Source organism: Thamnophis elegans, chromosome 12, assembly GCF_009769535.1.
Source record: "Thamnophis elegans isolate rThaEle1 chromosome 12, rThaEle1.pri, whole genome shotgun sequence".
Lineage (NCBI taxonomy): Eukaryota > Metazoa > Chordata > Lepidosauria > Squamata > Colubridae > Thamnophis > Thamnophis elegans.
In genome coordinates this window covers 15,389,629-15,402,148 of record NC_045552.1, presented here as the reverse complement: position 1 = coordinate 15,402,148, position 12,520 = coordinate 15,389,629, and the positions used below count along the sequence as shown (strand labels likewise).

General features: G+C 42.8%; 1 protein-coding gene across 3 annotated transcripts in view; it reads right to left on the bottom strand.

Moving 5' to 3' along the window:
* The window catches only part of LOC116516006 (lethal(3)malignant brain tumor-like protein 3), a 50,972-nt gene that overhangs the window by 11,508 nt on the left and 26,944 nt on the right, over positions 1 to 12,520 (bottom strand). For 2 of the 3 annotated variants that reach the window (XM_032228348.1, XM_032228350.1), the window contains 9 exons: positions 11,793 to 11,878; positions 10,590 to 10,700; positions 9,369 to 9,483; positions 8,664 to 8,766; positions 7,228 to 7,392; positions 6,126 to 6,260; positions 5,287 to 5,351; positions 3,540 to 3,706; positions 212 to 274 (listed from right to left, as the gene is read on the bottom strand). In XM_032228348.1, coding sequence (XP_032084239.1) covers positions 212 to 274; positions 3,540 to 3,706; positions 5,287 to 5,351; positions 6,126 to 6,260; positions 7,228 to 7,392; positions 8,664 to 8,766; positions 9,369 to 9,483; positions 10,590 to 10,700; positions 11,793 to 11,878 — 1,010 coding nt within the window. The remainder of the gene's footprint in view (positions 1 to 211; positions 275 to 3,539; positions 3,707 to 5,286; positions 5,352 to 6,125; positions 6,261 to 7,227; positions 7,393 to 8,663; positions 8,767 to 9,368; positions 9,484 to 10,589; positions 10,701 to 11,792; positions 11,879 to 12,520) is intronic. The other variant, XM_032228349.1, reaches the window with a different exon arrangement.

Genomic DNA, 12,520 nt, shown 5'->3' with positions numbered 1-12,520 from the left:
ACTTTTGCCAAGGACTATGAAAGGAATAAGAGAGTAGGCAGATCCAGTTGTTTGCAGAATGCATGTTTCACAAAAGGCATCCACAAGGTTTCTCTGGAACTAAAGCTGGGTTAATTTGGTACAATTTTTAGTCTCCAATACAATTCCTGAGATCATTCCTTGGGCAGGAAGATTTTATGACTCTCCAGAAGCCTAAAGCAAGATAGCTTACCTCTTGTCGAAAAAGCGCGGCCTGTTCCTTGCAACCGGGCAGACGCTGAACAAAGCCAGCCACCTAGGGAAAAAAAATGTTAGAAATAAAAAAACCAAAAACGTTACAAGGACAACTAGCGACTTGACCATTTCTTTAGCTTGAGCAAAATGTAACGTAAAGGGTTTTCTCGGTTGAGAGAATTCTGCAACTTATAAATCAAAAATGTATTATACTTACTAATGAAGTTGGCAGAAATATGTAAAGGTTAGCTACCTGGGACACAAGAACCCTGGCAGGTAGGCAGACAGGCCCAAAGACAGAGCCTAGGCAGTGAGCCAAGTACATAGCTATTTTGACCACACACATCGGACAGCAGCAATAGAGCTAGTATTCTATGGGCCCCAGCAGGTTGGTATGTTCTCCCCTATACAGGGGTGTCAAACTGGATTTATTTGTGGGCCAGATCAGCATTGTAGTTTTCTTCCATGGGCTGGCTGGGGTGTGTGGGATGGGAAAAAGACAGAATGGCACGCCCCCCTCCCCCCCTTGAGCTCTGTTTTCACTGACAGAGGGTTGCAGGAGGCTGTTGCATCCAAAAACAGACCTCGGGAGCCCGTTTCCTCTGGCAGAGCACTTGGACCACCATAGGCGCTCCTGACATAAGTGATGTGGAGCTGGCCACGCCCACCTTGGCCACGCTCACTCCAGTCCCCTGAGGTCAAACACAACCCTGATGCGGCCCTCAATGAAACCAAGTTTGGCACCCCTGATCTACATCATTCCAGTCAACCTCTGATTTCATATGCAACAAAACAAGCTACGTCTATATTATGCTCTGACCAGTATATAACATTGATTCTACTATATTAGAAATCTAAAACACAAAACTAAAGAAAGCGATCTTATTTTGTGATGTAAATGGTTACAGACAAACCCATTTATTAGACTGTCAACTCCCTTGAAAATTGGTGGAAGTTAACTTTGTGTTGCAGGGCTAAAGGCATTATATTAGTGTGGTCTTTTATGGAATAAATGTTCTTCACTGCCAATGCTCCATGTTTTCATCTCCTTTGAAGTAGAAGAGAATTTGTACATAGGTTTGCAAATTGATCGTTTGCCCAGGGGACAAGAAACAGGCTGAACATTTATCATTGTGAAAATAAAGAGATTGTCTTAGTCCTAATAGGTAAGGCAGACAGTAACATTACGATGTAGTTGATATCTAAATAAAAGTATGCCCAGAAATGCAGCTTTGCTTTTCACGTATGTGTAAGATCTGTTGAACTCAACAAGACCTCCATTCAAATAAACGTGAATAAAGGTTCCCCTCGCACATATGTGCTAGTCATTCCCGACTCTAGGGGACGGTGCTCATCTCAGTTTCAAAGCCGAAGAGCCAGTGCTGTCTGAAGACTTCTCCATGGTCATGTGACCGGCATGACTAAATGGCGAAGGTGCACAGAGTGCTGTTACTTTCCCACCAAAGATGGTCCCTATTTTTCTACTTGCATTTTTACATGCTTTAGAACTGTTAGGATGGCAGAAGCTGGGTCAAGTAACAGGAGCTCACTCCGTTACATGGCACTAGGGATTTGAACCGCCAAACTGCCGATCTTTCTGATTGACAAACTCAGCGTCTTAGCCACTGAGCCCCCCTGCAACCCATTTTCAGCCTGGATGGCCTCCTGCAGCATCCTGCCAGCCAAAACAGGGCCTGGGGCTTGCAGCCCTCCCCCCCCACCCCATTTTGTCTGGCACGGTGCTAGGGATTTGAACCGCCAAACTGCCAACCTTTCTTATTGACAAGCTCAGTGGCTTAGCCACTGAGCCACCGTGTCCCCAAACGTGAATAGGATGAGTTAAATGCAGAAGGGTTCCAAGATATAAATCAAATGTCCCTTTATAAGTAATCGCTCCCAGATCTCTGCCAATGTCGACTTTAAAACTCAGAGCAACTATTCCAAACTTACAACAGGTTTTGTCTATACTCAGAAGAGGCTGACATTAACAGTGGCCAAGCAGCTCTGTCAGCAAAGCTAAAAGACACCGCCAGACATCTTCTCAAAATAAAACATATTTAACCTCCACCAGCCTTATGGTTTCTATGTAAACACAGCCCCTTCACTCTCACCCATCCCCATCAACAGCAACCTTGGTGGTGACAATTGGAGATAATAGGTGCTGCACATCTGCAAGGTATGAAGTTGGCCCAGCTGGACCCAGGTGCTTCCTTCAAGAACTTTGCATTGTGCCTCTATAAAGTACAACTCAGCGGGCCAAAAGCGAATCTTTGGGTTCCTGAACTTCACCTTCCTTTCCCCAGCACAATTGCAAAGCACTCCAAGATGTTTGGTTTGGTAGTAAAGGTTTCCCTTGCAAATACTGTATGTGCTAGTCATTCCTGACTCTAGGGGGCGGTGCTCATATCTGTTTCAAAGCCGAAGAGCCAGTGCTGTCCGAAGATGTCTCTGTGGTCATGTGGCCGGCATGACTAAATGCTGACGGCGCACGGAACGCTGTTACCTTCACACCAAAGGTGGTTCCTATTTTTCTATTTGCATTTTTACATGCTTTCGAACTGCTAGGTTGGCAGAAGTTGGGATAAGTATGTCACTCCGTTACACAGCACTAGGGATTCGGTTTGGAAGTACCCATAGCTTAATATCCAACCGAAGCTGGATTTCCATCCACCCACGTGGCTATGCATAGCTCTGCAACAGAACCGTTTAGTACCATGTTTAATCCCTCATTCAACCATATGTGATCCTCAGCAAAATCAAAAAGCAAATAGACTGTGCGACATAGGTAGGGAAGACAAGGTAAGTAAGAAAAAAAGCATCTTTGGGATAGGTAAGGATGCACAGCTAAAGCCAGCCAGCTGGAAGGGAAAATACCACAATGTGTGGCCTGGTCCCCAAATTAAGCTTCCACTATACAATGACAGCCTTGGCAGAACAAGCCTGTGTGTCAGCAATCCTGTAACACTGTGGGGATGGTTGGTGATGCAGCCACGCCAGCATGCGCAGGGCCAATGGCAAGGGAAAGTGAGTCAGCAGCCCAGAGAAGCACAGAAAAAGCTATTGTCAGTGGAGGCCCCCAAAGGGGCAGCTGCTTAAAGAGGAGGGCTCACTGCAACACCCAGGATCGATATCTATCCATACATTCCAGATCCTGGCTGGTTAAAAAGTTCTGGCTGGGTTAACCCTCGCTCCCAAATTTAACCCCAGCTGCACAGCAGAGCAAGGAACAAAATCACTGTGGGAGGATAAGGATGGGAGAGAGAGAGGGAGAGAGAGAGGGAGGGAGGGGAGGGGAGGGAGGGAGAGAAAACAAAAGCAGAACTTACCTCTTCCACGCTCCATTTGGCCACATTCTTAGCGGTGAGGCCCGAGACCTCCGGCAGCAGTTTGCAGTGCTGCTCCCAGCAGAGATGGAGACGGTGGGTCGGATTGGCAGACAAGGAAGGCATGAAGACGGACTGGTGGAGGGTCTGCTGCAGAGCAAAGGCAGTGTCTGGTAGGAGGTCAGGGATGAAGGAGGTGGGGGAAGGGAGAGAGAAAGAGAAGGGAAAAAGAAAGAAAAATATATCTGTTAATCCTGGTTCAGATGCACTTTGGAAATCAAGAAATCACTTTTCTTCAGAACATTCCTCTCCCCACCCCACCCCAAAAAGAGTGGGGGGGGGGAGAGCAGGACCCCGTACTGTTCTGGCGGCTGTTAGAGATGTCCTGATGCTAACACCGGAGGAGATGCCAGCAATCTATTACCAGAGAGGAGGCGGCTGGGTGACTGCATCTTCAGCTGGAAATTAATGGCACCATTCCAGCTTACGGTCTGTTCCCAGCCGGCTAAGAGCACTCAGCATGCCAGATAATGACAGGCACTGGCCGACTCCCAGGAGAGCAGCCTCCATGGTCAGGGAGCCTGGCAGCTCCATCCGGACGTTAGCATCGCTCCCCATTGGGTGAAAAGACCGGAGAGATGCTAAGGAAATGGAAAGCAGTTCGATCTTTTCTCCCTCTGCCCCTCCTTGCCCCTTCCCTCCGATATGTGACGTATGTGAGATTATTTGGTTTTTTGCTGTCTCATACTGCGGTAAGAACCAGGGGCCTGACTCTAGGTAGGAAGAAGAGGAGGAATCGTTGATGAACACAGCATAGCAACCCTTGATTGACAATATTGGCTAATTAGGGTTCCAGTTTCTCTTCCTCCATGTACAGATGAAAAGGAGGCAATATAACTGAACACTGGGACTCCCCCCTCCCCCCCCCCAAAAAAAAAGGATGATTGGAAACAGCTCTGGTGACATCTACTGGCAATAGGAAAGGATGGTGGCTTGTCCTTTTGCTCCTCTTAGCATCACTCCTACCGGTAGTTTTAAAATAATTCAGATGTTTTAAAACAAGGGGCTCCAAGTTGTGGGCCTTCTCCTCTGGGCTGCCAACCCAGAAAGTTTGGCCTGGCCTGGTTCATAAAACGTTCATTAAGCAACCAGTTGTAAGTCGAGGACCGCCTGTATACTGGTTGACAATTAGGCCTGGGTTATTTATGTCAATCAGAAGCACACTTGGGACAATTTAAAGATTAGGTGAAGAGATCACAAAGGGTGACGTGATGGGAAGGGTTAAAAAAGGAAAAAGTCTAGAATTGGGATATATATATATTTTGGAAGATGCTAGAAGATGCTAGATTGGAGTCCCTAAAACAACCTTCCAGCATTAAAAGCTAGGAACACCCAGCAGCATTTTATTATGGATCCCACTTTTTTTTTTTTTTTTTGCTTCTGTACTTGAGAAGTATGTTTTTAAAAAATCCCAATTCCTTTGTAGGGAAGACAAAATTCTCTGGGGACTGAATTTGTTTTTATGGATTGCTGGCAGAAACAGAGCTCTCTGTTCTCTCTGCTCTCTCAGAACAGACAGATGTTCGAGACAACAGTGGCCCTTACAATTCAAGAAAGGAAGAAGAATCAAGGCAAACGTGAACCAAAGAGCAAAATAATGGGGTTCTAGTTATCATGGAGCCCCCTTATTCAATATTTAGAATCCATTAGCACAAAAACTGACAATATTTTCAATAGCACAAACACTAACCTCTTTCTCCATCGGCCTCTTGCTTCACTAGCTGGAGCTTTATATAGCTATGTGAACAGCCAATCCTGCAAAATCAAATTTGGGTGTTAACACAAGCAAATATTATAGTTTGTTAAAAGAGAGAGAGAGAGTTTTTAGACAGGGCGTACAGGTAGTCCTTGACTTACAACCATTCATTTAGTGACTGTTCAAAGTTACAACAACACTGAAAAAAGGAACTTATGACCAGTTTTCACACCATATTATAATTACAGCCACATGATCAAAATTTGGACGCTTAGCAACTGGCATGTATTTACAGGGGATCCAGAAGGTCTCAGTTTTGTAACCTTCTAACCATCAAAATCAATGGGGAAGGAGATTCACTTAATAATCATGTTACTAACTTAAATCACTGCAGTGGTTCATTTAAGAACTGTGGCAAGAAAGTTTGTGAAATAGGGGAAATTCACTTAACTGTCTTGAAAAAAATGTTGGCCTCATTTGTGGTCAGAAGTCAAGAACTACCTGCATTAAAATATTTCCTGAAGATGGCACTTCAAAGACTAACAGGGATATTGTGGCCTGTAGCTGCATTACGGCTTATGTTAGCCAGCATTTGATCAAAACAAGTACACAAAGGAATGGTCATTTTTACAGGCTTCAAAACTGAGGGAAACAACTTGAATTTATTTTGAGATTGTTTGGATATGAACCCATTGAACGCATTTGTGTCATTGAATGAGTCCATGCGTTTGTAAAATAAAGTCCCCTTCCTATCTGCAGCCCGCCTATTTCCAAACTTTCTTCAAACCTAAACCGCTTGATAGGTTGGACTCTGATTGAAACATGTTGCTTACCCTTTTGCTTTGATTTTAGTAATAGTAGGTCTTTCCCCTTCGGCCCAGTCTTTCTCTTGGCTGGTCTCAGACTGTTCAGAAAAGCTATGAACGCTGCTTCTCCCTGACCCCTCTCCTTCTTGCGTGGATGACTTTCTGATAAGAAAAATATGCATTCTATATCCATCCATCCATACTTGTCACTTCCAACCCATCTACCTATCTAGAGAACAGGACCCAGGAGAGTTTCATGCGCATGGCTAGATTGATAAGGTCTGGCTCAGATGTCATTCATCCTGGGCCTTAATGTTTGAATAGGGACATAAAACAAATGAGAGAATTGCTTGCGGTGAAAGTTAAAAAAGAAGTGCATACAACTAAGAGCCTTCACCAATGACTTGGTTTTAATTCTGGAGGACTATCTTGAAGGGACAGATGCATTAATGACAAAAGTAAGAGAATTTAGAGCATTGTTTGGATTTAAAATTAATAAGGAGAAAGCAAAGATGTTGCTAAACAACATGACGATGGAAGATCGAAACGAACTCTCTGTAAAAAGTGGGTTTCAGATTGGGGGGAAAGGAAACATTTGGGCATTATAACTAGCATGAATTTGTATGTGATTTCAAAATAATTATCATAAAGTATGGAATTTATGTATTGGTGTATGTATTTATTTATTAAATTTATTTGTCACCTAAAATAATAATAAAAAAATAAATGTGGCCATGGACCCCAAAGACTTAACTCAAGATTTAAATCATTAACATTTCTTAATCCTATCTATTACTCTAAACCTCTGTGACATCGCGGTCTCCCAATGGTCTGCAGACCATAGGCTAAGAACCATTGCTTTGCCCCATTTCAATTTACCCAGCTATACTTGTATTGTACACTTCCTACCAAAGCACAGAAAAGCACAGTGCTGCAAACCTCCCCCCTCAAAAAAATCCAACTCAAACTTAAAAGTTCATAAAGTTTGCCAAACTTTACGAACCGGATTTACAGACACGAGAGAATGAAAGCCAGCAAAATGGCAACAATTCTTTTGCAGTAGTCAGTCCAAATAAAAAGTTAATAAAACAGGGTAAAGCAGGTCTCGGGATGCAATCTACAGCTTCACCTGGACTGTGGAGAATCTCCTTGCAAATCTGGAAGTTGTGCTGAAATGTCAGATTTCTTGGGTTTGGGAGCACCACTCCCAGGCGATGGTTTTTCTCCACCAAGGCGATCCGGTAACAAACTGTCTCGGGTGCGGCTGGTTTCGGAATAAGGGCAGCCAATTAACCTACGTCAAAAGCAACAAAACAATGTTTCCATTGCAAAAAAAACATGCAGATTTCTTTTCTTTTCCTTTTTTTTTTTACAGAAGGCTACCTTAAATAAACAAGCGGGCATATAACACATCAACCCTGCAAGAGCAAAAATAATGGTAGGATTGGTAGGCAAATGGAGCTTGGGAAGGAAATCGAAGTGTTTACTAAATGAGAAATTCTATAGAGGGGGAGGACGTTTTCAGACCCAGCGAGCAGAAAACAAAACAAATGCTCCTGAGGAAGGCTGAGAACCTGGCTGAGCTGGGAGCAACATTAAATCAAAGCAAAACCTCGCACAGAATACAGAGCATCAAAAGGTCTAGCTAGAGGCAGCATGCAGGAAGAGTTTTAAGAGAAGAATAATTTAACAAATGGCTTTGAATGGATTTAGAAGGAAGAAGCAGGAGAATAAAAGAGTAGATTCTGGCTTTCTCTTCTTCGTAGCCATCAGCAAAGTTTCCCATGCTGAAAATAATAGGATTCAGGATCTCTATTATTTATATGCTTATCCGCGCCACCAGATTTCTACTGCACATTTTAAAAAAAATTGCTACACAGACCTTGGTGTGTTCTCTCTCTCTACAGGATAATGTTGGAAGGATTTATATTCCTTCCAACAAGGAATATAATATAGAAGCTTCTAGGATGAGAAGCAAAACGTCTTCTAAGAAAAAACAACAAGGAAGTCCAGTTGACTCCTGAAAAAGCCCTTCTGGCACAACCATGACCTGGATGGCTGAGAATCTCTACCGACCTCGAGATCTGGAATATAGATTCTGCCCCTATTATTCTGATGTATAGTACTCTATCGTCAAAGAATCTGTGATACACAACCTCTTCTCTGAAGCAAGGAGCAATTCTCCATTAAATTTGGCTAGGTGGGGAAAGCAAGGAAAAATATGGGATATTGTTTTGAGCCATTCCAGCTTTTCCCCACCTCCTGGAATAAATATGAGAGGATCACTTTGGGACTTTGAATGCTTAGAGCTAGCAAATAATCACGTGGATCTCCCTAACAGGTAAAACAGATGTTGATACTGCTTTTCTTATCATGCTAGCAGTTATTTGCCTGACAGTCAAAGGACGCCAAACACAAAGCACAAGAGGGAGCTACAACACAACACTTTAGAACTAAGATCCGCATTTGTATTTACAGTTGTTGACTGAAGCGGTGTGCTGTTTTTTAAATACGGGAGATACGCTCCTCGGGAAAGCTGTCCTGTAACTCTCAGGGAATACATACGTGTAATGGGTTCCGTATCGCGGTCCCCTGACATGACCCAATCCCTGACAACCAGGAGTAGGGCATACTTGTCCTGCTGGCATTGATGCTGCATTGGAAGTCCCTAGAAAAACAAAGCCAGTTCAGGAGTAGCAATAGCAATAGCACTTAGACTTACATACTGCTTCATAGTGCTTTGACAGTCCTCTCTAAGCAGTTTACAGAGTCAGCCTCTTGCCCCCAACCATCTGGGTCCTCATTTTACCCCCCTCGGAAGGATGGAAGGCTGAGTCAACCTTGAGCCTGGTGAGATTTGAACTGTCAAATTGCAGGCAGTCAGCAGAAGTGGCCTGTAGTTCTGCCAGTGATGGGATTCAAAACTTCTTACTACTGGTTCTACGGGCGTGGCTTTGTGGGTATGGCTTTGTGGGTGTAGCAAGGGAAAGATACTGCAAAATCCCCAAAATCCCCCACCCCACTAACTTGCTTTCTAGCTTTGTTCTCTTGTTCAGGGCAACAAAAGAAGATCAGGGAGGCAGTGGGGGAGGGCCAACTTATTTGCCGGTTTGCAAATTGCAGGCAGCTGGCAGTCAGCAGAAGTAGCCTGCAGTACTGCACTCTAACTACTGCGCCACCATGGCTCTTGTTTCTGTCTTTTTTCAAATTACAAGATCTGAGTGTGGGAGGGAAGGGGAAAAAAACCCCTCCTGTTATTTCTCCTCTTACCTGGTGGGAGTTGCAAGGCATGTCCAGTTTTGGCACACCAGCCCATGGGATGAATATCTGGACTGTCAGCATCAACCCAAAAGTCAAAGGCATGATCCCAACCATCGAAGTGCACCTTAATAAAGCAGATCGAAAGGGGATAATAGACAAAGTTTACTTATACAGGTAGTACAACTATTTGCTTAGTGACAGTTTGAAGTTACAATGGCACTGAAAAAAGAAATTTGTGATTGTTTTTTCACACTTATGGCCGTTGCAACTTCTCCATGTGATCAAAAGTCAGTGGTGAAGTCACTTGTTACTAACTTAACATCTGCAGTGATACACTTAACAACTGTGGAGAGAGAAGGTCGTAAAATGGGGCAAAGCTAATTAACAATGGTCTCGCTTAGCAACAGAAATTTTGGCCTCAACTGTGGTCATAAGCCAAGGACTACCTGTAACTCACATTTATACTCATGATTTTTTTTGGAATTGAACCTAACCCAGTTTTATGGCAGATAAGTTAGGAGAAAAATCCAACTACTATGTAACACAGGAAGATTCCTATTATACTGTAGGTCCATCTAACTCAGTATTGTCTCTGTTGGCTCCAGACTAGTCTACCTGGAGGATCCATATATAACTTGACAATCAATGAATAATAATAAAGGAATAGAAGTAGCTCTTTAGACTACAAGATTTAGCCTTTAAATCAGTAGAGTTCCATGCCTCCAGATTCTATGGTAGAAAGTTTTTTTTTTTCTCCAGTCATTGAATCTCATGGCATAGAAATTGTCAGGCATGAAAAACCAGATCCTCATGTGAAGAGTTCAATTAACTACTTTATTGCTCAATGCCTTTTTCACAGGAATCTTCCCAGACTGGCAATTTGCACCTGGCCTAGGCTAGATAAGATTCAACAGCATTCAAGGCGGGTTTGGATCTTGCCTTTATGTGCCCCCACAATGATTCCAGACTAATTCCCTGCTTGGTTGCTCCCTCTGGCTCAGCAACATAAATAAACCCAACTTTAAGTTCCTTAGAGAACAAAGCTAAATCAAATTCTGCCTTCTTTTCCAGCTCTCAGCCTCCCACCCCCCACCCCAACCTCCCAAATAAACTGGCTGACTGGCTTTGGCTTTGCAGTCCACCTTCACCTGAAGAACCAAAATAAAAGTTTTCACTTTCGAATTATTAAGGGATTTTTATGAGGTTCAATGCTGCTATTAGTTTACATACCTTGACACGATGGTCATCCTTTTCAGTTATAGTTGCCACTCTAATTAGCATAGGGTTTCTTCTGTCTACCGCTTCCAGTTTCATATTAGGCTGAAATCCATGAGCTGGACGCTATAAAATAAATTACACATGCAGTCAGAGGCAACTAAGGACAGTAGCTATATCATTTAAAGGGAATATTTGAAGACTTCATTACATCATATCCTGGCATTAATGGGACTAGGCGGGAGCAGTGCCCCACATCCCCATCACATGTTTTAAGAAAAGATTGAAAATGTCTATTTTCTGCTTTAATTTAAATGTAATTTGCTGTTACATGCAACTGGACCGAGTTGTGAATATGGCGATTCAATTCTCATTTTTTTGTATGTCACAACAAATTAGTTTGTTCAATTGCGGAAACAGGCGCTTCCAACTTTCTCTTCTGGCATGTGTGTTACATTGGTAATAGGCACTTAAGGCCAAGATTGCTGTCTAATTTATCTAGATACTTTCTAATGCAATAGGGGAAATTGATAACAATGACGACAATCATAATCAAAATAAATGTGCCCTGACTATGGTTATTTAGGAGATAGTACAAAAACGCAATTACATCATTCGGTGATATGGTTCATCTCTCTCTATATAAAATGGCTCTGTGTGGGGTGTGGGGTGTGTGTGTGTGTGTGTTCCAGTGTAACTCTGGAACGCCTCGAGCAATTTCAACTAAGCTTGGTACAGAGATGACGAACTCTCTGGAAACAAATACTGTGGTGGTAAGACACCCCTAACACTCTTCAGGGGCGGGGCGGAGGTGTTGTTAAGATACACTCTGTTGTGCCTTAAAATGGCTTCTTTCGTACTGCCGTAAAATGGCTTCTACTATACAGCGCATTTGGAGTTGCCATGGTAAAGGCTTCACACTACTCCACAAGGTGGGATACCTCTGGTAAGGGGGAAAATCCAACATTAGAAATTATGTTTGGCCTAGACATTTTCAACAAGGTTTTGATTATCTTTGAGGACAAATGTATGGCCATGATCAATAAAACATTTCTGGGCCACGGGGAAAACATTTGTAACTAATTTAATTGTGGCTGAAATCAGGGCTTTTCCTGTCTAATACAGGATTAGGATAAATAAATACCAGGGCAACACCAGGTTATCAGCTATTTTAATATAAAACAAAACTAAACAAAACAAAAAAAGCTCTTGACCAACCAGTTTAAATGCTCTTGCTGGTGCTGCCTGAGAACCAGTTTCTTCCAGATATTTCTCCCATGAGAAGCTTTTGAAATCTTTGTATTCTGTAAAGAGATTTCAGATGATCCTCAGTTTACACCTACCTATGCAAGACCAATTCATTATTGAATGGCTGTGATAACAACTGAGCTTCTGAGATCGCATGCCTACGTTATGAGTGGCTTGCGTTAGCTTAGCTGAATTGCGGCCGTAGAACAGAACAACTCAAGCAATAAAATAACGTCATAAAAACACGTTCATTATGCGATTGCTCACTTGCTTTTAACTATTGTAAGCTTCCACTTTGCAACTACACAAAACGAACCTTGCGTTCAAATATACTTTCTCCTGCCCTATGTTTCCCCCAACGTCTCTCTTTTTCCTGCAAACCATTCGCTTGTCACTGCATCTGCAACGGAGACTGATTGACAACCAAAGCTATAAATTATGGTTTGTCGGGAGAGAAATAGAGTACGAGGTAAAAAGAGAGTAAGAGGGGAAAATAAGAACATAAATCAATTCCAATTCCGATGTGGGGAGGCCATCTTAGTGTTGCACATGAAACTGTTGGTTTCTGAAATACATCCATGAGCAATAACAGAAGTAGCAACACAAATGCTAAGAAGCTGACAAGGAATTTCCACCACTATCTTTCTATAAAGAGCTGGATTTAAAGAATGTCTTTAAGTAGGTATTCTCTATACCCA